Source organism: Colias eurytheme, chromosome 14, assembly GCF_061535395.1.
Source record: "Colias eurytheme isolate Ceu_HAF_F1 chromosome 14, ilColEury1 Martin Lab GWU primary, whole genome shotgun sequence".
NCBI lineage: Eukaryota > Metazoa > Arthropoda > Insecta > Lepidoptera > Pieridae > Colias > Colias eurytheme.
The window spans coordinates 2,255,130-2,279,552 of NC_142993.1; the positions used below are offsets into that span (position 1 = coordinate 2,255,130).

The following is a 24,423-nucleotide window of genomic DNA, read 5'->3' on the forward strand; positions in this document are numbered from 1 at the left end:
TGTTATGGATATCTTTTTACGGCTGATGCATAATATAATTGTTAGATTAAATAGTACAAGATTATCAGTTTATAAAGTAAATGCGCTTTCTTTTTTGTAAGTAATAATTAATAAACACATAACTAACAACATTCTGTTCACACAACAATGGACCTTGACAATGAATATCCTTTAATGAATAATCGGACAATAGGCTCTTGTAAGGAATCTTAATAAAATTATGTAGAACTGAAATCGTCAAATCTATACTCTTTATTATAACTATAGGGAAGGAATCTAAAAACTGGTTATATTTAACGATTTAATACACAAAAAAAATATGTATTCGATGAACTATCAATCAAGTAATTTACACAATAAACTTTTGATAGAATCTAGAGTGTACATAATGAAGCAGTATAATGGTATAAATCTTGCCTCATTCTATTCTATAGCTGTGTACGTAAAAGCGGAATATCTATTAAAACTTTGCTATTTGAAGTGAGCCGAACTATTCGGCAAGCAATTACACCGGTCCCAGGTGAAATAAATAAAGCTATGTAATTTCACACTCGATTGTAATTTTAAAAATGTGCTCTAGATTTCAGAGCTCTTCCATATTTATGAGTTTAATGGATTTCAAAAAAGTTTATTTAAGTACCAAACTAACGCAATCTATCTCGCCGACCGTGATCGAGTGATGAATATTCAAACTTTTAGATTTTATTTCGATTGTCCTTTGTTACAAAACTGCTTCAGTAGGTTTGTAGAACACTCTATTCAAATTTAAAACTATCTCTATTAGACCAAGAGATAGATAAAGAAGGTGTTATGATAAATGACAAGGGCCGATTTTTCAATGCTTGGATAAAACTTATTCGTCGAATAATGTATAAAACTACTATTTTAAAAACGTATTCTAATTGTCCGTATTTGACAGTTTACGTGACATTTTAATACTTTATTGGACGGATAAGTTTTATCCAAGCATTGAAAAATCGGCCCTTAGTATATTATTATTAATCAAGTAAAAAATAATTCCATAATTTTTTTAAATATCTTAAATAGAATAGATGGTTCACTCTGAACAAGTAACGCAGCAACGTTATGTAAATAAATATTAAAAAAAGCATGTTACACAGGGACAAATTTTATTTTGTATGGAAATTATAGGAAACTATCAATAAGAAAACTACACAAATATAAAAGTTATTAGACATCGAATAAGGTAGAATATTGACGCATTAAAAAATGTAGAGTCGTTTTTTATTCAACACGATTTCGTGGTTCTAGCTAGTTTCATAGAAAAGTTATTTTACAAAGTTTCATCTTAAAGGATTACCTTCGAGGCGGGAATTAAACCGCCAACTGTGAGGGAACCTTTTTCTTTCTTTGCTACAATCGATTCCCTAACCCAGTTTTCTAGGGCTGCTAGCAGGTCAAACAAATGACACACAATTTACATACTCTGTTGACATTTTAATTCGCGAAATCCAGACTTTAATATTTATCCCTTAATCAAATAATCTGCGTAGAAATAATTCAATCTAGGTTTCTTAGAACTAATATTAAATTAAATTCGTGCTGAATATAAATAGAGGTTTAAGAGGTAGGTGGGTAGTCAAAGTGAGATGATTTATAAATTAAATTACCTACACAATATAGCTTGTTCTAACATTTGCTTATATTGTGGATACTAGCTACACACTACAAATAATGCAAGTACGCATAATGCTGATATTATGATACATATGTATCTATATCTCAGGTATATACCTGAGATATAGATTAATGAATAAAACGAAATATTAAACCATAAATTGGATACAGTAATTGGATTTAAACAGTAATATAACTCATAACTTTCCAACAACATCAAGTTATACGGTATCATCGCTAATGCATTACTCAAACACTCAAGTTAAAGTTATAACTTATGTCTATACTGAAATTACCTCGCTACAGAAATAACGCGAGAGTATTCGTGATCATTTTTCATTGCGCAATTATAGAATAATTAGCACAATTTGTTGAATGTAAAGTAGAAATGGTAAGATAATAAATATAAATTACCTGCTAAGTCTTTTGTGCATTATTTATTTGGATTATTTGCATTTAGTACAATGAATATTTGTTGTTTTATGGTAACAATCAGGATACTATCGACTGAAATAGGTAGGTAACCTTACTATAATATACACTGATCAAGCTATAAAACATGCGTACAATATATTATTATCGACTAGATTTCCGCCCGCGGCTTCGCCCGCGTTTTCAAAGGAAAACCCGCATAGTTCCCGTTCCCGTCGGATTTCCGGGATAAAACCTATCCTATGTGTTAATCCAAGTTACCCTCTATATGTGTGCTAAATTTCATTGTAATCGGTTCAGTAGTTTTTACGTGAAAGAGTAACAAACATCCATACATCCATACATCCATACATCCATACATCCATACATCCATACAAACTTTCGCCTTTATAATAGTATTAAGATCTAATATTAATTAAAAAATAAAATTTTGTAACGACGGCATTAACATTTACTAGAACATTCTTTTGAAAGAAATACGAATAGAAATGAAACGCGGTTTAAACATTCTAGTTATTACTTTTCAAAAATGATAGGAGTAACATTATACTCATTGACACAATGGTTCATTTTGTTTTAGTAATCATCTACATAAACCGGTGACCACATATTTTTTTTGTATAATATCATTTCTACACGAGTAGAATCAAACAAAGAAATACTAAGATGTACGAATGTTTGTGTGCTATTTTCACGAGCGAATACGGGACTTCGTTTGAGAGATTACACGCAAGGCACGTTGTATCTGACATAAGTCAAAGCTTAGCTCCTGCTCTTTGTGTCTTTGCATTGCTATAATTTACATGCGAAAAGATTGAAAGCAATGAGAATTCTGGGATATTAGTGTTTATATTTTATTATTTACCTACGTGATAAAATAAACCTAACAGACATGAATTCAACCAAGAGGAAAAACAAAAGTTTTATTGACTTTAATTTTGTAGAGACACTTAACAAAATATTGAAAATTAATTAATAATTTTAATATTTCTATTCATTCATCCATTTTAGTTGCGCATCCATTTCAGTCTCCCAAAAATGAGTGCATTTACTATTTTTAAATAAATTTCCTTTATCAATATTCTTCGCTTCGTAGATACGAGAAACGGCGTTCCACAAGTACTGTTTGGTCTCCACTCTACGTTGATAAGATAGAATTCTGTTACTAGCATAAACTTTTATTTTATCTTGTACGAGCCCGTAGCGAGCGCATAAAAGCAGTAACACCAACAGCAATACAACTTTTACAATGGCTTGTACGCATTAGAACTTATTCAAGCGAACCAAAAAGTTCAAGACGAATATATATTTGGAGATATCTGAGTACCTATATAGTAAACAGATACTAACAGTAGCGAAAATCCCTACAAATCGTTCGAATTGACTCCTAATTAGGCATCCACTTAGAAGTATGCTACAAGGATGGACGAATCCACCGGTGTGAATGGTAATTCTCATTGTTAATAATAGTCTATTTCTTTTAACTCTTTGGTTTCATGTAATTGCGAATCATCATTGTCCGATATACTTGTACTTGGTCATAGTACAATAAACTTAAATTTAGAACTCTTTAGAAATCTCGACGATACTTATGTCTGTGTGAGTAAGCCGTTTCGAACGTTTTGTAGGGAGTTAACCTACTGTTCGTATCTGTTTACCGTGGTACCCATTGCGATTCGTATCACGCAGCACTTAGGTAGCAGAAATTTAATTACACGGATCGCGAGCCCGCGAACTTTGTTGGTTTAATTGAGTTCCATACTAATCTTTAACTCGCTCTTAGCGAAGTACGATACCTAAGTTATAGGTGTGGAAGTTGGGAACCGCTAATGGCAACACTGTGTTCGAAATTCGAATCGCTGATACTCTTCGAGAGGTAGAAAAAATCTATAATTTACTTTGGGTAAATTTCAGGGAACTTTGCCATTAAACAATCAACGGGAGTTTTTAGGTTAAAGTGGTTTTTTAAAAATGTCAAAGTGTAACAAAGAGAATAAGGTGGTTTTAAACGATTTTCTCTTAAAATTCTGTTTGAGGTTCGAATGAAATTATACCTATCTTACTAACTCTGTGAAACATCGCGTAATATATTACGAGTATATTTACTTATTTTATGAATGAATGAATGAAAATAATTTATTTGAGCTAAAACAAGGACACAATACGAAAAACACAGACAATATACGTTCATTTTTTTGTGTATTGTAAATAGACTCATAGAACTCAATCGTTTATATAAATATACTAGCTTTCCACCCGCAGCTTCGCCCGCGCAGTCAAAGAAAAACCCACATAGTTCCCGATCCCGTGGGATTTCCGGGATAAAACCTATCCTATTTCCCGGGGTAAAAAGTAGCCTATGTCCTTTCTCGGGTATCAAAATATCTCTATACCAAATTTCATACAAATTGGTTCAGTAGTTAAGGCGTGATTGAGTAACAGACAGACAGACAGAGTTACTTTCGCAATTATAATATTAGTATGGACATTTTTTTTGTGTTTTGTAAATAGACTCATAAACTCAATCCTTTATATAAATATATAAATTACTAGCTTTCCGCCCGCGGCTTCGCCCGCGTTTTCAAAGAAAAACCCGTTCCCGTAGGATTTCCGGGATAAAACCTATCCTATGTCCTTTCTCGGGTATCAAAATATCTCTATACCAAATTTCATGCAAATTGGTTCAGTAGGCGTGATTGAGTAACAGACAGACAGACATAGTTACTTTCGCATTTATAATAGTATTAGTATGGAGATTTTTTTGTGTATTGTAAATAGACTAATACTCAATCCTTTATATAAATAATAATATATAAATTATTGTTTAAGATAAGAGCAGCCACGTAGCATCGTTATACTTCTCTTTACTATCCTTTCAGTTAAGAGTATCAAGCCTTTATTCCAAGAACATCCTTTAGTTTTCATTTCTTAAAACGGAGCATCCACTCAAAATAACATTTGTAATGGTGGATGGACTAAGCTAAAGAAACAATTTGTTTAAAAACATAAACTTAAATCTATACTTAACATTATAAAGAGGAAAGGTTTGTATGTATGTATGTATGATTTTCACGCATAAACTACTGGACCAATTTTGATGAAATTTGGCACAGATAATCTTTAGACCCTGAGAAAGAACATAGGCTACCATTTATTGCGAAATATGTACCACGGGTGAAGCCGGGGCGGACCGCTAGTTATTAATAAACATGACATATTCATGAACTATTAATAATTATAATTTGGAAAATCCAAAAGTGCACGCCTCATAATTTTTTTTAAATAAATATTTATTAATTATTATTTTTGTTTATTTAATAACAATTAAACCACATCGAATCAGACCCTGAAAAATGAAAGGGTTCTATTCCTGAGCATACTCAAGCGTAAGAGAAAAAAAAAGACTCGATTAGTAAAGTATTTCGGTCGCTATCGTGTTAACAAGAAAAAGGATCCGCACATACAGACACACGGACGTCCAAGACAGAACTTTTTTAAACTGTTTTTTAACTAGTTTAAATAACAAAAATGACATCAAAAATATCATGAACGTTAAAAATAGTGTTTTTTCTTAATATGTGTGTGTATGTATTATCTTACAAGTGCAATGTATGATACATAAAGACATTTTAAGTTTGAAAAATCAGATGTTTTGCGCGAAGTGACAGTAGTACCCACCTCAACGCTTCGCTTATGAGGCGTGCAATAGATAACAGCTTGCGTGTGTTTATGTCACTATATTATGGCATTAGCATAGTATAAAGATTTTATTTGTTATCATTATTCTATAGAAGATAATTTAAAAGAAAAACACTTATTGATAAAACAATATCGCTATATAGAGTCGTAGTATGTCAGTACAGTTCCTAAGCTTATGCTGTTAACGTGCTGTTAACCTTTACTTGGGGTAGAATGGGATTGTGTGGAGTTCCCTTCGGCGGCATTCTTTGGATGTATTATAATGTGTCTGTGTGTGTGTATTTTTTTACTTTATCATGCAGATAGTACCTACTATATGCATAGATATTTTGCTGTTAATTACCATAGTGTCGTTATAGGAACAGCTCATTTTGTTGCTTCGTAGTTTATTTTAATTCAATACAGTACGATTCAAATTTAATGGCGGCTCGGAACATCGAACGATCTGATGCGCAGAAAAAAAATTAGATATCAGCGGGGAGGACGTTAAGGTACGAATCTGCGTGCACATGCATTCGCAGCTTACTTCAGAACCGCCATTAAGTTTGAATCGAACTGTTAAAATCAGTCAATCTACAAATGCCTTATCATTTATCTCAAAATTGAATGTGGATTATTATCCAAATATAATTTAAACCGCTATCACACATCACTTATACGCAACAAAGTTCGTGCGATCCTAACACTACTCTCAAACTTCACTTTGAAAACTTCTGAGGTGGCTATTACATCTTGTAAGCGTTTTGTTGGTAAGCGATAGCCAAGTTCTCTATGTAATGTTTTAGTTTTTATTCTCTGTTATATGAAGAACATGTGAAGAACACTTTACGTTTGTGGTTTGACACTGAACTTTTTATTACATTTTGTTAATGATGGATATTGCGCTCTTGTTTTAGTAGCTAGGTGCGTTTCCTAGTGTAAATAAATAAATAAAAATATATTTATTTGCTCAAATGTGGTTCCCTTATAGGTAGATTGGCGAGATATTTCGAGAAATACTAATTTATCGGTAGAAATCTTGTAAAAATATTCATTTAAGTACTCTTAATGATAGAAACATTCAGAAAATTCTATAAGTTTTATATGACTATTTACCTATCTAAAACGTATTATCTGTAAAATTTTGCGTAGATTTATATTTAGTTTATGTAGTAGTACTTACCTATCCGTCGTGTTATACGGGGACCCAAAATATTGGCTGACTGACGCCAACTCCATTCCGCCCCGATAAATTGACACCAGCGCTAAGTCTAGTGTTTTAGTCTGAAACAAGCAACATTTATGTTACACTCTGTTCATTTCACGCTATATTATTATATGTTTATTTAATATAATTGTAAAAAATTGTGAAACCACCTAAAAATTATGATAGCTGTATTGCATGATATGAACCTTAATCAAAATTAATTCAAGTCATCATTTTAAAGGAAAACAGGTCAGATCAAATGCTTTCCTTTATTGAAGTATGGTTTTACCATTTATTATCCCATTAAGAATGTAAAAATCATAATTATTGTAAAACGTATAATGGTATAAAATGTCGTACCTAATTCGTAAAATATTGGTATTGCAAGTTTATTTTCTTTTGATAGAATACGAATATAAAGCACAATCTTAATGGCCAGATCGGTAATGAAAATAATAAGATTTGCGCCGCTACAAATGAAGCAGATATTTTCTCTAACGAAAATGTACAAGCTAAGAGAAGTAGAAACTAATCTTACTTACTTATCACAATTTTTTCCGCTATCTCGCCTCAAAGACATTCACGTACGGCTAATTCAAAGTTCATTTAGTAACTTTTATTCTATTAAGAGTCTGGCTATACATATGCTTCATATAATAGAGAAGCGGAAAAAATATTAATAAGTAATATAGGTGCACAGGAATATAGCCCTTTTATCCTCGCCATAAGTTTTATATAGCGTTGTAAGGTTTTGTTGCGACAGTTCTGTTGTTATATTTATATAAGGTCTCATCTCACATTTAATATTAAGCTGCCTCCGGCAACCCAAGTTCTTATATTGAACCTTGAGGATATAATTTTCTTAGCGTTAACTATTTATATAGAATATTGAAAGGAAACGACAATGCAATATCTTGATGGAATCGAATATGTCTTGTCAGAAATATGTAATTTAACTGTGGGTGTAAGAAAACTTTTTGTGTATATTTGTTAGCAAATAGCGAAAGTTGTTTATTACGTACTTTGTAGGACATTCATAAAAATAACTTTATTTCATTCCCAAAATAAGTTCTGTTATATTAAGTCTGACTAGGGCATACTATATGATATAAGTGTTTGCTTCAACACTGTTTTTATCAGAAAATTTGTTTTTTTACTACATTTCGTGCCGATTTTTCAATGCTTGGATAAAACTTATCCGTCCTATAAAGTGTTACACGATAATATTAAAATGTCACGTAAACTGCCAAATACGGGCAATTAAAATACGTTTTTAAAATGGTAGTTTTATACATTACTAGGTTTCCGCCCGCGGCGTCGCCCGCGCAGTCAAAGAAAAACCCGCATAGTTCCCGTTCCCGTGGGATTTCCGGGATTGCGTCATTTACCCGGGATAAAAAGTAGCCTATGTCCTTTCTCGGGTATCAAAATATCTCCATACCAAATTTCATGAAAATTGGTTCAGTAGTGAAAAAAAAAAAAAAAAAAAAAAATGAAAAATATATTTATTTAAAAACCATACATATGTTTTACACAGTTACAATTGTATTTATGTTGCACGTTTTACATACATTTGGCTTTATCTAGGTTTATAATAAAGGTTTACCAATAGTACCCACACTAGGCAAGCCTGTATCGTGGGCACTGAGACGATTATACAAAAAATTAGGTGTCCTCGGTATAATCAACTATAACAACACGTACAAAAGCATTCCATGACTTTAATGCTACAGGATAATAAAAACTAAAGGTAGTTTCTAAAAAATAAAATTAATATAATATATTATGAAATAAATAAAATATATATACATAATAAATAAATAAATATAATACATAATAAATATATATACATATAACAATAAATATAATAATTATGAAATGATATAAGTGCCGATTATACACGAATTAAAATAAAGATGCAAGAAGATTTTCTGTTGATACGTAGTTCAGAGAATTAAGGAAGTTAGTTACGATGATCTTTGCTTTTTTCGGAGAACAGTTTTTAATGTTACAATTGGAGCAAATTTTATTATAAATAAATATACCAGCAAAAGGATTGAAACGCTTAGCAAAAGAAGTATTAACACGAACATTTGGTATTCTGTAAATACGCTTTCTTACATAATCCTTGTAATTGGGAGAGGTAATCACCCATTTGTGCGTAGATATAATTTTATCAAGGATGAAAAGTTGGCGGACTGTAAGAACACTAGCGTCTTTATAAAGGTTAAAGGTAGGGTATCTAAAAGGTTTTTGCAGCATAGTTTTAAGTACCGCTCGTTGAGCCCTTTCAATACGAATTAGGTTTGACTTAACGGCACCTCCCCACGAACCAATGCAGTAAGTAATTAGAGATTGACATAGCGCGAAATATATAGTTTTAAGTAATTTGACGTCGGCAGATCGGCGGAGTTGCTTCATAATAAAAATGATTTTACGCACGCGATCAGACAGAAGATTTATGTGATTCTTAAAACTCAGATTTTGATCTACCAAAACTCCTAAATACTTGGTAACTTCAACTCTTTTAATATATTGAGGTGCACAGCCGTCAGGAGATATATTAATTAATTCTATTAGGCAAGGGGCGGACGCAGCAGTCTTATGAAAGCAGATAAAATTCGTCTTGTCTAGATTCAGGGTCAATAAGTTACGTTCGAGCCAAGAATTTACCTGTATCATTCCCTGCCTTGCAGCTAACACTGCCTCATCCCAACTGCCACCGTGAAGAGTGATAGCAGTATCATCCGCATAACAAAGAATATCAGCACCGCTAAGGGGGAGGTTGTGAATATCATCCATGTAAAGAATGAAGAGAGTCGGACCCAGGATGCTGCCCTGTGGAACACCGTAATTAACTTCTTTCGTGGCACTAACACTCTCTCCAATCTTTACACATTGAAGTCTCCCTCTGAGATAAGTTTCAAACCATAGCAATGCATGACCCCTAACACCCTTATCATGAAGTTTTCTAAGCAGCAGTGGGATAGAAATAGTGTCGAAGGCCTTCGCAAGGTCTAGAAAAACACTGAGACATGCGTTTTTGTTGTCCAAATGTGAAGATACTATTGATGTTAATAGGCTTACAGCATCTGACGTACTTTTTTGACATCTGAAACCGAACTGACGCGATGATAGAAGATTATTGGACTCTAGAAACTTGGTAAGTCGAGAGTTAACAATTTTCTCAAGAATTTTAGAAAAAACGCCTAACAGTGATATCGGCCTATAGTTATTGGGATTGTCACGAGTTCCTGATTTATAAATTGGGCAAACTGCAGCAACCTTCCAGCTATTAGGGAAAATACCGAGTGATAGACTTCGATTATAAATTGACGTTAAAGGACATAAGATTTCTTCCCGAATCTGCTTAATTATTGAATTATTAAGGCCATCAATGCCAGGTGATTTTTCATTGCGTAATTGTAAAATAAGGTTTTCAACTTCAAATGTGTCTGTTGGACTCAAAAAGAATGATTTATCTGGGATATTGTTCGATTTAATACTTGACGCTAATGTATCTTGAGTTATTTGTAAGTTATTTAAAATACGAGTAGCATATGATTCGCCAACAGGCGTGATTATTAACATATATTTAGGCGTGATTGAGTAACAGACAGACAGACAGAGTTACTTTCGCATTTATAATATTAATATGGATTTATGGATTCGACGAATAAGTTTTAACCAAGGATTGAAAAATCAGCTCTTAATTAATTACTATTAAGTTCACAATTCCACACCTTCATTAAGAATACCTAATTATTCTGACATATGCGAATGAAATAGTAAAATCATGGTGTGTGTGTTAAATAAACAATGTGTTGACACTTGACATCGACACTTGACACTTGACGTCTTTATATTTTGCAGGAACATTTTCAATATCAACATCGATATTATGTATTGTTACAATGTAACTAAATGGAAGTATAATATACTTATCGTTTGTATTATAAATCTTAATACATATTTGTACTAGTGCTATTTTACTAAAGTAATAAATTGAAACGTGAAAAATTTTATTTACCGAGTCGCAAGTAAATAGTAACATCTTGTTTAATCTAGTTAAATTGAAAATGCTAGTAGTTAAAATTGCAATCGTAAAAATTTACTCACTCGATATAACAAATAACAATACTCGTAGACACGTCAAACGCTAACGAACGAAATGAGCCATGAAAGTGAACTAGTTATTCCCCACATTGTACACTGCAGAGTATCAATTATGTAACACACGGCGCGCTTATATTTCATCACACAGTTTCTCACATAACCGTACGATTTAATCACTTCACTTAAAATACGCCGAACATCGATGGCCGAAGATCGTTTAGCCCGTTATGCCCCGGGTTATTCAAGGCTTAACACAATTAACCTCTTATCCTAGATAGCAACTGTCAGTTCAGCCAATTCCACAAATTAGGAGCGTTCTTGGCAAGAACCAGCTATTTGCTTTATATTATAAATTTTGCTAACTACAGTTTCCAGCAGGAAAGGAACAGTAATGTTACTCGCTACCTTTCATTATTTTATCTGAAAGTGTGATGTAAGTGCGTACTCATCGCTTTCAATTTCACGTTTTAGTAATATTAAACTTTCAGCAAGTGTATAATGTCGTACATTATATACATACATCAATTTTACATGTTACTGAGAAATCTTAATAATGAACGTTTTTAATGACGCAACAAGTTTTCATTAACAAAGTGTCTTATTATATCAGTGATAATATTATAATATTACTTTATACGTATTATGTTACCTGGGATGGAAGTCGAGAATAATATAACTGTGAATTTAACTAACAGAAGTTACCTTTCAAACATCAATGGTCTCTGCGATGCTTTGCTACGTTCATGCTACGTAATATTGAATTTGATGAGAAATATTTCGAGTATATTCGTGTAATAATATACTCTATAATAAACTAACATGATTTATAATATCCTTACAGACACGTTTGTGTACGTTTCTACACATTTATGCTAACTGCAAACCAAATGGCAAACGTCATGCAAGAATTTTTCACAGAAAAATTACGTCAATCGGACAAAAAAGTACAACTAGGATACAAAATGGAAATGGTGCACGTGCAGGGCATTACAAAGCTTTCATTTTTGATTTAAATTTAAAGCTCTCTTTCTCTATCATAGAGACGAGTTATTATTATTCAATATTCATTTATTGCTTCTAGTTAATCCGGGATAATCAAGGCAAAGAACTAATTAAAAATATCATATTTGTAGCTCAAGAATAACGCAGCTATTTTGACAAATGTTTGTTTGAAGACGGTTAAAAATTATTTTATAAACAATGCGTTTAAAAGGATAAAAAGCCAATGTATAACTTCCTAAAAATAGGCAGATAAACTTTCAGAACTAACGCAAATTTTACAACCCGTTTCCGTATCCCTAATTAATTATCAAGAATGAAATCCTTTTCAAATAGTAACCATATTTCAAAACGAAAGTAAGGAACACATACAAAACAATTCGCATAAAAAATGAGAAGGGATCAGAACCTTTCATACTACTCGACTTTAGTTATATATTACGGTATAATATAAACAGTATTTTATAGAAATAGACATGTAGGTGCTGATTGTTTGGTTAGGACAGCTATGCGTGGTAATTTGTTTGGTTAGATACTTGAGCTTTTTCGGAAATCCTTTTTATGTAAATCTGCGAATGGTAGTATCGTGGCTGTATAATAAATCTTATTTATTATTTATTAGCGGTCCGCCCCGGCTTCGCCCGTGGTACATGTTTACGTTTTCTCTACATAAGAACCATCCTCGTACTTCAAGGAATATGATAAAAAAAGAATTATCGAAATCGGTTCAGCCGTTCTCGAGCTATGCGCTTACCAACACATTTTGCGATTCATTTTTTATATATAAGATTAGCGGTCCGCCCCGGCTTCGCCCGTGGTACATATTTACGTTTTCTCTACATAAAAACCATCCTCGTACTTCAAGGAATATAATAAAAAAAGAATTATCGAAATCGGTTCAGCCGTTCTCGAGTTATGCGCTTACCAACACATTTTGCGATTCATTTTTATATATAAGATTTATTTAACGATTTATTGTACCACACCATTTAACATTACAAATTTAAATAACTTATATACCTTATTACTGAATAAATACAGAATTTTACGTACGTTTAATTTTGCGTATCTTTGCACATTATGTATATATTAGACACGATTTTATAGTAGTAAAAAGAAGTTTAACTAGCAACAAGCCAGCCAAATAATAATCTCAAACAAATTTTTAACATATCGTAATATTCAATACTCTCTTCGAACTTAATATTTATTCGTACAAATATGACTCTAAGTAAAAGCACAAAATATAATTCTCGGTAAAAGTCGGACATAAAGCAAAAATAAATGAACATTTCTTGAAATCTGAAGGGTGTAAAATGGATGTCATATAAAATACGCCTAAGCCTCTCTGGGCGACTGAAATTTCAGATTTTTCGAACTTACGCTCGGGTCGAGTTCATAGTGCTATTTTATTTATTGAGTCAAAGTATGAGAGCTTATAGAGACTATTTGTGATTTTATTTTGCTCTGGCTTTTATTTATCAAATGTGCAAACAAACCTCTGAGTTATCAATGCTTTACTTTCTTATTATTATTTGTATTTTATTACAAAATGGGTTACGACTAGACAGTAGACACGATGTAAAATAAATTATTTAACACATTACGCATAAGCATCAGTAATTATTTGATCAAATTAACAATTATATAATCCCCATTCACGCACGAATACGTTTTTATGCAACAGGAATAGCAAAGTTTAAAGAGAGATAGAGCAAATAAAGGAGATTGTTCAATACGGGCAAAGTCAAGTGACTACTATCAAATAAAAATGTATGACGTCACCAAACTCTCAAGTTAAAGTTGAACCCTCCTATAAATTACCCCGATATGCTCCGGTGAAATGAAATGCAAAAAGTGATTGTCCATTTATCACTTTACTTTCAAATTAAGTTGGACGCTTTGTAACGTGTTATCGTTATGGATTTGACATTCATAGACCTTTAAATATTATATTATTCTTCACTGAATTCAAACTGAAACAAGACAAGGACTTTAGTGTATTTTGAAATAAAATGCGTTATAAATTTCAAACACGTTTCATTTTTATTTTATACGACGTTAATAATACTTGACTACGTGAATGTTCGGAATGATTTATTTATGCTGCTCTTATTGCGTGCGATATTTATTAGTTTGATACGAAATATAGAAAAAGAGTATATATTCTTTATGTATTCTCCAAAAGATACGTACGCAGATCTACAATATTGTATATTATACTAAACGTAAGTAAACAACGTAAGCAAATAACAATACAAATAATGCAATGAACCATTTTATTTTTAAAGTATAACAAGTAAAGGTTCTTAAAGAACATTAAATCGAAAAGCAAAAACCCAGTAAAAATTGATCATTCATAAGCACTCTTTGTAAATGTTCAAAGATTTCGCTCTAAAAGAGTTTTATGAATGCTGCAATGCTATTAAATTACATTCACATCAAATAATTCCAAGAACGGCCGCAATTTGAATTTATTTCAGTAAACAATTTATTTAGCGAAATAACACTGAATATTATCGTGTTTATGTGCCCCGTGCCGCTCTCAACAATAAGCCACATAATGCAAATAATTTTATGCAGATTTGAACGCAGCCTGATTGCATTTGCATCGAATTGCCCACGAGATTAATGTAAAATAATAGCTTTATTGACAGTTTCAGAGATTTTCCTCGTTGTTTATATAAACAATCGTTTATTTTAATTGGAAAGAGTCGGATTACAGTTAATTGCTTTTGAAAAATGACTCGTCACGGACGCGAAAACCTATCAATGCAAAACGAGCGGCTTAGAAGTGAAAAGGCAAAATTGTTTTATTCTCGAGATAATAAAGCTACGAAAGTGGATATTCGAAAAATCCCTGCTTTGTTCCAACTCCAACTGCGACAATCTTTAACAAATAAGTAAGAGTGAAACTCAAGGAAAATTCTTTATTGCTTTTGTCAAGGTGAGCCGGAGCTCAACCGACAATATGACTTGTAATTTTCTGTATATTGTTTTACGCATACCTCATATTACATAGCTAGCTTTTTGCACGTGACTTCATTCGTGTTAACTCACTTTTCAATACAAAATATAAATTTCATACAAAAAGGGTTCTAACCTTAATAAATTGGCATGTGCACAGTGCATTGATGTATTAGTTAGGTTTTAGTCAGTTTTCTTGCACTTATAAACATTTAAATTCTATCAAATTTCATAACCACCTCTTTTTCTAATTGATCTAAATTACCATCTAAGCCTTACATGATAGAATTAGTTACCAATAATCCATACCTGATAGTGCGTTTCCACCACCACCGCCCTAAAGACGATGGAGGCGTCTTGCACCCTCGTCTCCAGGGGCTTCTCAGCGAACTTCGGACACTGGCTGTCACAAACTATCGTCTGGCACAAGAACAGAAGCACAACTAGCAAATCTCTATTGGAAACTTTGCCCGGGGGGCGTATGAGCGATTCCATTTTCGCCTTCATGTCGGTTATGTTACATTGCCAATGTTCATTTTATTGCGCTGCGTTTCGTTCGACGTTTTCGTTGGCGCTTCTTGCTTTGCATTATCTGTAACAAAAAAGATGAGTATAAGAAGTCTATTGTTACAAGACGCAATAAATAAATCAAAATTGATGATTTTTGAAAAACTGTCAATAGGAAAGTTAAAAATTATTTGTTTATTCTTGATAAATTAAGAAATTTCTTCATTATTAAAAATTCTTCTCTATTATGTTGTGTTGTTGTCGGTTATAATAGGGCAGAACGACTAGTTATTAGGTAACTCTAATTTCAGCATTTAAATGGAAATCTGAAAAAGTAGCCATTTATTTGCTAACGAATACTTAGAAATCTTATTTTACTTAGTAAACTAATTAAGGAGTAAATACGTGACTAAATTTTTAACCTTGTCTCTTAAATTAAAGGACATTTGGCATATAAACTTAATTGTGTAATAAGAAAGAAGAAAATAAGAAATTTCTCAAATAAGATTAAAATATAAATGAATATACCAGTTAAAATACTCTTAACGAAAGACACAACTTTAAAACTTTATTTCTTCAAACAATATTGGTTCTAGTTTCACACACAAACCTAATCAGCACTTAGGTAATTATTCTAACAAGCATATGGTTTAAATCTTATTGAACAATTTCTATCGAGTCGGGTATACCCAATTTAACGCAAACTACAATGTTGGTATGATCAGACACTCGAATCAAATCCCTCGCGGCTTGTTTAACCCCATAAGTAAACTATCCTGAAATCCATTATTATTGCGTTCTAATTGGAATGCGTAATGATCAAAATATTATGTAGCTTAATAAAGGTTTTATACGATCTTTTGAGATGTGTTATTTAATGAATTGGCTGCTAATTATCCTCTAATATATTTACCTAAATCGTTTTTAAATCAGTTACGCAGTTAAAAGCAAACCAATTGGTCTACTTCCCGTGAGATTTCCGGGACAAAACCTATCCTATGTCTAAAATTTTATGCGAACCTGTCTAACGGTTTAGGCGTGACGAAGATAATTACTTTCACTTTTATAATTTCTATAATATATAGAAGAGATTTTTTCTAAATTGGTAGAGCAAGATACTTTGTGAATAGAACATCTCTTATAAAAAGTATGGGTAGAACAATTTTATTATTATTTGTATTTATTTTATACCCATACCACTAGAATCACGGAATTTGCTGCTATAAAAATAGCCCATTTCACTCCCGGCTCATAAACTATCTCGATAAAATTTATGTCGATCCGTTCCTGCGTGAATATGGACCCACATTCTATACAATTCTTGTATAACAAAAATAATATAATGTTTCAGACCATTAAATTATAATAAACCATCTAAATAATAAATAACAGATGACTTTCATATACTGGGTTCCGTATTACATTTATAATAATATTTTCAATGTTTTAAAACAAAATACAACGAAAAGCACATTAAACTTTCGTCACTACAAAAAAGAGCACGCTCAAAAAAAATCTTCATCGCGTAAAGGTAACTTTAACGTTTTCCTTCCCCAGTCGCTTTACACAAAATTTACTATCTCGAGGAAAAATCGAGAACATTTCTAAGACAATCTTAAAAGTATATAAACTCCGTATCTTCGCAGACACACTTAAGGCTTTAAGGGCTCACCTAACACGAGACGGGCTAAGTAGGCTCAAGTTGATGGATTAAGGACGATGTTTGATGAATAACGTCGATTTTCGCTCGCTAGCTTTATATTACCGTGAAGAAAGGGATTATATTGAATTACTTAATAAATACTGATCCGTCTTACGGAAAAATATAATTAGATTGACCCTGAAAATTTTGATTGAATTCGATTTATTTCGCATTATTTAATAAACATTTTGATAAATATACGCAAATCATTATTTTCTGTTCCACAATTAACGAATGTGTATAGATAAAAATACTATTATAATATTTTGTACTTATTTTAGGACCTAAACATTGTCTACCTACATTACAAGAAAATACTTTTAGTTTAATCGTGTTACGTCATTACATTGCTCTATACAAAATGTTAGAATAATCTGATAAATAAGATACTATAATATAATACTTTGATAAAATACTGAATAGTCTCACAGAAATAACATTGTCAAAAACAGGCCCAGTTTTATCAGTATATTGTGTTAAAACTAATTGGATGGGAAGGAATTGTTGGCCTTTTACTGACTAACATTGTTCTCAACGCGTCAGAATATTATGTATAAAAGAAAATATAAGATATACTATTGCCTAACAGGAATATATCCATATTGTATTTAATATGGAATTAATCTGTAGTGCATGCAAAATTTAAAAATTGAACCCAATTTCATTAAAAAAATAAAATCATGGGAACTAAATAATATTAGGACAATAAAATAATTGAAGGGACGTGTACTTATTCGGTTTTGCATTTTTAAAAGCTTTCTTTTAATTTTAAAGAAAGCATTCTTTGAATGATTTACCTACTTGGAATAATTATTAACGAGTTACTTACGTACCTACATAAATGGTTTAACAATTGAACATCTCCAAGGCAATTATTTATTTCCAATAAATAACTATGCTCACAACACAATAATAAGCAGAAGATAAAGTTTTGAACAAATTATAAACATTAAACTAATATTTACAAACAATTTACGACACATAAAAAGAGCAACACGAAAGAGATAAGTAATAAAAAATACATTTCCCGCCGCCGCGCCGCGGATTTAAAAATGGAACACAATTGATTGAAAAAATATTTTTTTTTCTATTAGAGCTAATTTAAATGGCCAGTAACAAAACTTAGGAAATTTGCTTTTTTTCTTACTTAATTTTTTTTATGTAATCAATTTAATATTTTTTTTAGGCACTAGACAGATTAAAACAACCATCATATTGTATTGTAAACACAATCAGTTTGTTATTATTTTGGTAATTATCTGTGGCTATGGTAGCGGTTAATGCGGTTTTAATTTATACACAACTTTATTGGCCGATTGTATTGGTTTGGTTAGATCGTATTGATAGTTTGTTTGAATTTAAATATGCGTAACCGACATTTGAATTCTCCTGCTTTTGTGATATGTATTTTTTTCTTATAATTTGTAAAATTAAAATCATTATACAACAAGGTAACTTTACACAATAAAAATAAAAATACTGATAAGTTTAAATTCTGTAACCAATGACACTTCTAATTCGTTAGAGAGAAATAAATGCTCGTTATGAGTCTCTCTTAAATAAATAAACATTTAGTATTGCAATAAAATAAATGGCCTTAATCGTCCGTAATAGATGAAATCCGCAAAGTCGCTTACAATTCTGCTCTAATGATTCTTATAAATTGCGCACTTTCTCATAATTATTATCCTCACTGAAAAGCACATTAAAATGATGATGATTAATAATAATTTGAGGTGAAACTAAATTTTAAGATCGAGAATGGAACATAGAATTTTCTGGGATTATTTCGGTGAAATTACGTTAGGTAGAGTATAAGATATTATTTAATTGTCTTTTTGTCTGAATATGACACATTAAAAAACTGCCAATGGGATGTTGATTATATTTTCCACAGTATTCTAAAAAGCCGTTTAACTACATTACCACACTTATAGATTTAGCTTTATTCATCGTTATGTAGCCATATAAGTATTTACGTAAATTAAAACACTATTTTTTATCACATTCACAAATTACATTTCCACTATAAACTGAACGCTAACATTTACAGATTACTGAAACATAGCTACACGCCTACACTACAATTATTCTATACTCATAGAAACGCGTAGATAACTAACATCCCCTCAACTATTCATAAATCATTCACAACAATAGCCTGTTAACATCGCCAATGAAAATTATAATTCCAGTCGAAAGAAGCCCTTTTGTTTTCGGAATCGTTTCAAACATTTCTCAGAATAATTATTGTTCGTAAGCCGGCGATGTTCAATTGTTTCCAGCCTCCAGTCGACATTGAAGACGGACCGGTTATACAAATTTCGGGCCACGTTTTCAGTAAGTTATTGTTTTCGACACACGAATAGGAGTTTGTGGAGTGCGAAGGGATTTCTGGTTCGCGCTGCGTCATGAGTCGTGACTCGTGTGTGTATATTTTGCGCATGTGATACCTACGTGTATTAATGTTTGGTTAGTTTAATAAGTATAGAAGATAATTACTAAAGTGATAGAACCTAATTTATCAGCTTAACAAAAAAAAATAATGATTAATGGTTGTTATTTTCATTCATAAATAATGTTAACACAAAATATAATTATGTGTGAAATAAATTTAATATAGTAATTGCATTATGCCTCAAAATATGTTGGTATTACTTCCACAATACCACAATTAATTGAAATAATAAATCTGCGGTAGAAGCGTAGCCGGAGTCATAATATAAGCTCATTTAAAAATATTAAAATGGAAAAAATTAAAAGTCAACCGCAATAAAATAAACGTTTTTAACATAAAACAAAGCTGCAAAACATAATACAGAACTAGTAACAACTAGTAAACTACCAACACTGCATGACTCGTGAACTTTTATAGCCGCCATTTCAGAATTTTCCAAAACATTTCATAACCAAAATATTGCACATTCGTTACGAAAAGACTGCGCTAAATGAAATCCAATTTTCGCTGGAAATGTGGAGTTTTTGACGATTACACGTTTCCGTTTAGAATTATTGTGTATTGGCGTTCAGGTTCGCGCTAAATTTGTTACTTCGAAATTCACTTTTGGATTTTTGAACGCACGCTATTGAAAAGTGTCAGTAAAAGAAGAGTAAATGTAAGTTTAAAAGCAATATAGATATATCATTATTCTACGTTAATAATTACTGAGGTAGGCATAAATTATAGCTGGTCATGACTATAAACTAGGACTAGTAGTAGGTTTGGATATCGATTAGACAATATGCAATTACTAATCGCTTCGAAAACGAGCCTATTATATTGTATTTACTTACCTATTTATTTGAATTTGTGATGCAAACTGTAGGCAACAAAACATTATACAGTGAATAAATGAAAAAATCGTCAAAAGACAAGAAAAGCCTTAAAGCCTTCTTCGATAAATGGGCTATCTAATACTGAAATAATTTTTCAAATCGGATCGGACCAGTAGTTCCTGAGATAAGCGCGTTCAAACAAACGAACAAACTCTTCAGCTTTATAATATTAGTATAGATATTAAGGTCAGAAATTTTACTATACCTACACGATAAAAGCTTTACGTTATGAGGCGTGTAAATGCACGATTTGAACTTCACTTAAGAATATCCGACAAAACTTAGTAGGTACAAAATGTCTAGAAAATTAGCATTTAATTATAAAAATGCAAATTTGGAAGCGCGGTTTAATTTCAATGTAATTCGGAGCTTGGTTCGGAACAAAGGTTCATTCGAATAACGTGCGTATTAGCGAAACCTTTCAGTAAGGCTTTGCTAGCATTTCGTAGAATTAATTAATTATTTTATTTATTTTGTAGAACAATAAGGGAGAGTTTTCCCATATGCTGATAATCTCCCTGTTAGCGTATTTGACACATTTTTCATTCATTATTTCTCGTATTAACCGACAAAATATGCTAAAAAGAATAACACAGAAGTTGATTTACAACTTCTGTGTTATTCTTTAACGATAACGCCACACTTTAACATGGGATTAAGTTTAACTTTCAACAATAGGTTTAAATTTAGTATGTACCATGTACCATTTAATAAAAGTTTTCTTTCTTTCTCAATATATTATCTTTTATACATTCTAGTTAGAATACAATATTATTACAAAACTAAAACTGCGCCAAGATTTCCGTTATCCTCTATTTAGATACATATTTTAATTGGATGTTGTTTATATTAAATCTAGTTTTTTATCTATAGTCAAGCAAGTAGGCGTAATAGTTCATAAAATAAATACTTAGGTACATTTCAGATCTCTAAAACCCTGAAATCAATAGTCAGACGAAGTTTGTGTTAAGATCAAAGGAATCCTTTTCTAAGGCTTTGCTGTCTACCTGTCCATCGGATATCTTTTCATGCGCGATATGCAGACATTTTAAACACTCACAATTTTAGTACATAGTGTTAATTTCCATTGAATTAAATTTCAAACACAGGTACAAAAAATCTTTATATTAAACGATTCCTAAAGTATGCTTTAGAATTCAAAAAATATTTATATTTTTTTAAACAGTGAAAAAAATAGGGATTTGTTGTACATAAAAAAGTGCAAATTCAACATCCTTTGTCCTGAGCTCAGAGTTGCGAAAATTCTGTTTACCTAGCTATCTCTCACAGCCGGTTTCCGAGCTCTTGAAATAAAATAAGTAAAATGGGTATTGTCTTCAAGTGCGTTGTTCAAAACTAAATTGTTTTAATTTTAGAAATAAAAGCGAAATCGAGTAGAGACTGTCTATTATGTCGTTTATCTTCTGTAGGTATTGATTAATCTTTTTTATGTGGTGAACCTAATAAAATGATTTTTATCTTATTCTTATATTAAACTAGCGGTCCGCCCCGGCTTTGCCCGTGGTACCTACATGTTTAAACTATCATATCTCTCAAGTTGGATCGAACTGCACATGGAGTGCGAATTTTATTATAATCGGTTATGTGGTTTAGGAGTCCATTGAGGACAAACATTGTGACACGAGATTTATATATATTAGGATAGCTCACAATCCAGTCATTCGTTGTGTCAACGTATATATTCCAGGAGTAGCAACAATTAGCAACAAGTTTAAAATACAAGATCAAACTAATAGACGTAGAGACAGTTGGTATTAAATCCTTTTATGAGCGAGGCCTTGTATGCATTTAGGAAAATAATAATTGTATTTTACAGGGCACATTAGTCATATAAGTCGCATGCCGGACGAACTGTGGGCCAAGATAACAACTTTGTGGAGCCCAGGAACTGATAGAAGACGTCGCGGCAGGCCGAAGAAGAGATGGCGAGATTAACTTGACCCATTTAAAAGTGACTGGTTTTCATTAGGCCAAGACCGCGATTCATGGAAGTGACTTGAAAGGGCCTTTGTTCAGCATTGGTACACGAAAGGCTAATACAATACGATACCTATATTCTGAATTTGAATGATATTACTTGACAGATATATACAAGTTTTGATATAAAAAGAAACCAACAGCACGTGAAATATCCTCAAGGGACGTACAAAATGGATTTCCACACTATTTTCCGAATCACATTCGTTCTTATAAACTTTTTTCACGCTTGGGACAGCCCTGATCAATTTTCTTGGAATCTAATGTATAAGAAAGACGTACATATAAAATATGAGTGCTATAACTATGTTTTATTCTCATATACATATTATATGAATTCTATGGAACATAATATTGTTTTCCGTGAATACTAAATTCTTAACATTTTTTTCAATTTCAATTTATGTTTAAAGTCTCTTAGAGGTATACTCATAGATCAGAATAAGACTTAAAACATTTTTTTTTTTACAGTACAATAGGGGAGCGCTTGGCCACGATCTCGCCTGATGGTAAGCTGAGATGTGGCCTAAGATGGAGCGCGCTGCCTAGAATGTACCTGTTCACTCTCCTCTTGAAGACCTCCATATTGTACTCATCGGGGAACACAGATTCAGGAAGCATGTTCCAGTCCCTAGCGGTTCGAATAAAGAATGACGATCCGAACCGCTTTGTCCGGGTACATGGAATGACTCTACTTTGGGAATTTTCCTTTAAATAAACATTTTCATTTTATATGAAGGACTTTAAGGAAGTAAAAGCTATTTTGCATTTGGGTGTCAAAGGTCAAATTTCGTTCGTTGTCATCATTTTAGAGCAAGAGCCCACGACGGCCAGACCTTCGTTATTTTATAAAAGTTGAAAGTTTCTCTGTATATGTCTCCTATACAGATAAGAACGACCAGCGACTATCAAGTTTGGGTTGTGGTTATTTGGGCAGGTAGTTAAATGTGAATGGTCACAAAAGAAAGACAAAATTTATTTTTCTGAAAAGGACAAACCATGGATCATTTATTGCAAAATAATTACTTAACTTAAAAAAAATATTTGAAATGAACGCATATTTAACGAAATTTGTAAGATTAATTATTTTTAATGAGTTCAAAAATAATAACTTAAAAACTGTGAATATGGATTTTCATATATATATTTTAAATGCTAATTCATTTCATAATAATATTAATTAAAACTTATTAAGTTTTTAAGCCTTAAAGCTCTGGCCTTCTTAGCTAAGGTCAATATTACTGTCTAGACAACTTTTGATATTTATTCAGGATAATACGAAATAAAAAATAAAATACAAACATCAAACGTAACAGGAAACCTTAAAACGTGCTGAAAACTTTGCGAATTTATATATTCATCATGAAATACAATATTCTGTTTACTAAATATTAAATTACTACTGAATAAAAATACAGTTGATTATTTTATAGGTATTCTGTTATTGTAAGTCTGTTTCCGTAAGTTTGGATATGTTATTGATTAAAAGAAAAAAGTGAAAAAAAAGTGAAGTAGGTATAAATCTATAAGAAGATAGTAAATGTTTTATATTTCAGTCTCATTCTATTATATTACAGTGAAACCTGGTTAAGTGAGACATCAAGGGACCTGCAATGTCGTTTCACTTATAGAGGTATTCCACTTACCCAGTGTCTCAGATATACAGGTATAAATAAATATATGTCTCATTTACAGAGGGTTCCATTCATTTTTCAAATAAACATCTGTATGATAGTAAAGCGAAACTAAAACTGAAGGTAATTGAAGCTCAAAATTTGTACTTACGTACTTGGAATTATGTGTGGAATTTGTGGGTTGAATAAGAATGAGTAAACAAACAATG

The 24,423-nt window shown here is 31.8% G+C and overlaps 1 protein-coding gene across 1 annotated transcript in view; it reads right to left on the reverse strand.

Moving 5' to 3' along the window:
* Window positions 1-24,423, reverse strand: part of LOC149902721 (uncharacterized) — a 39,087-nt gene that overhangs the window by 12,844 nt on the left and 1,820 nt on the right. The window contains exons 2-3 of the mRNA XM_090109650.1: window positions 15,347-15,629; window positions 6,932-7,032 (exon numbers count right to left, since the gene is read on the reverse strand). Of these exons, the coding sequence (XP_089965776.1) occupies window positions 6,932-7,032; window positions 15,347-15,544 (299 nt within the window). The 5' untranslated portion in view covers window positions 15,545-15,629. The remainder of the gene's footprint in view (window positions 1-6,931; window positions 7,033-15,346; window positions 15,630-24,423) is intronic.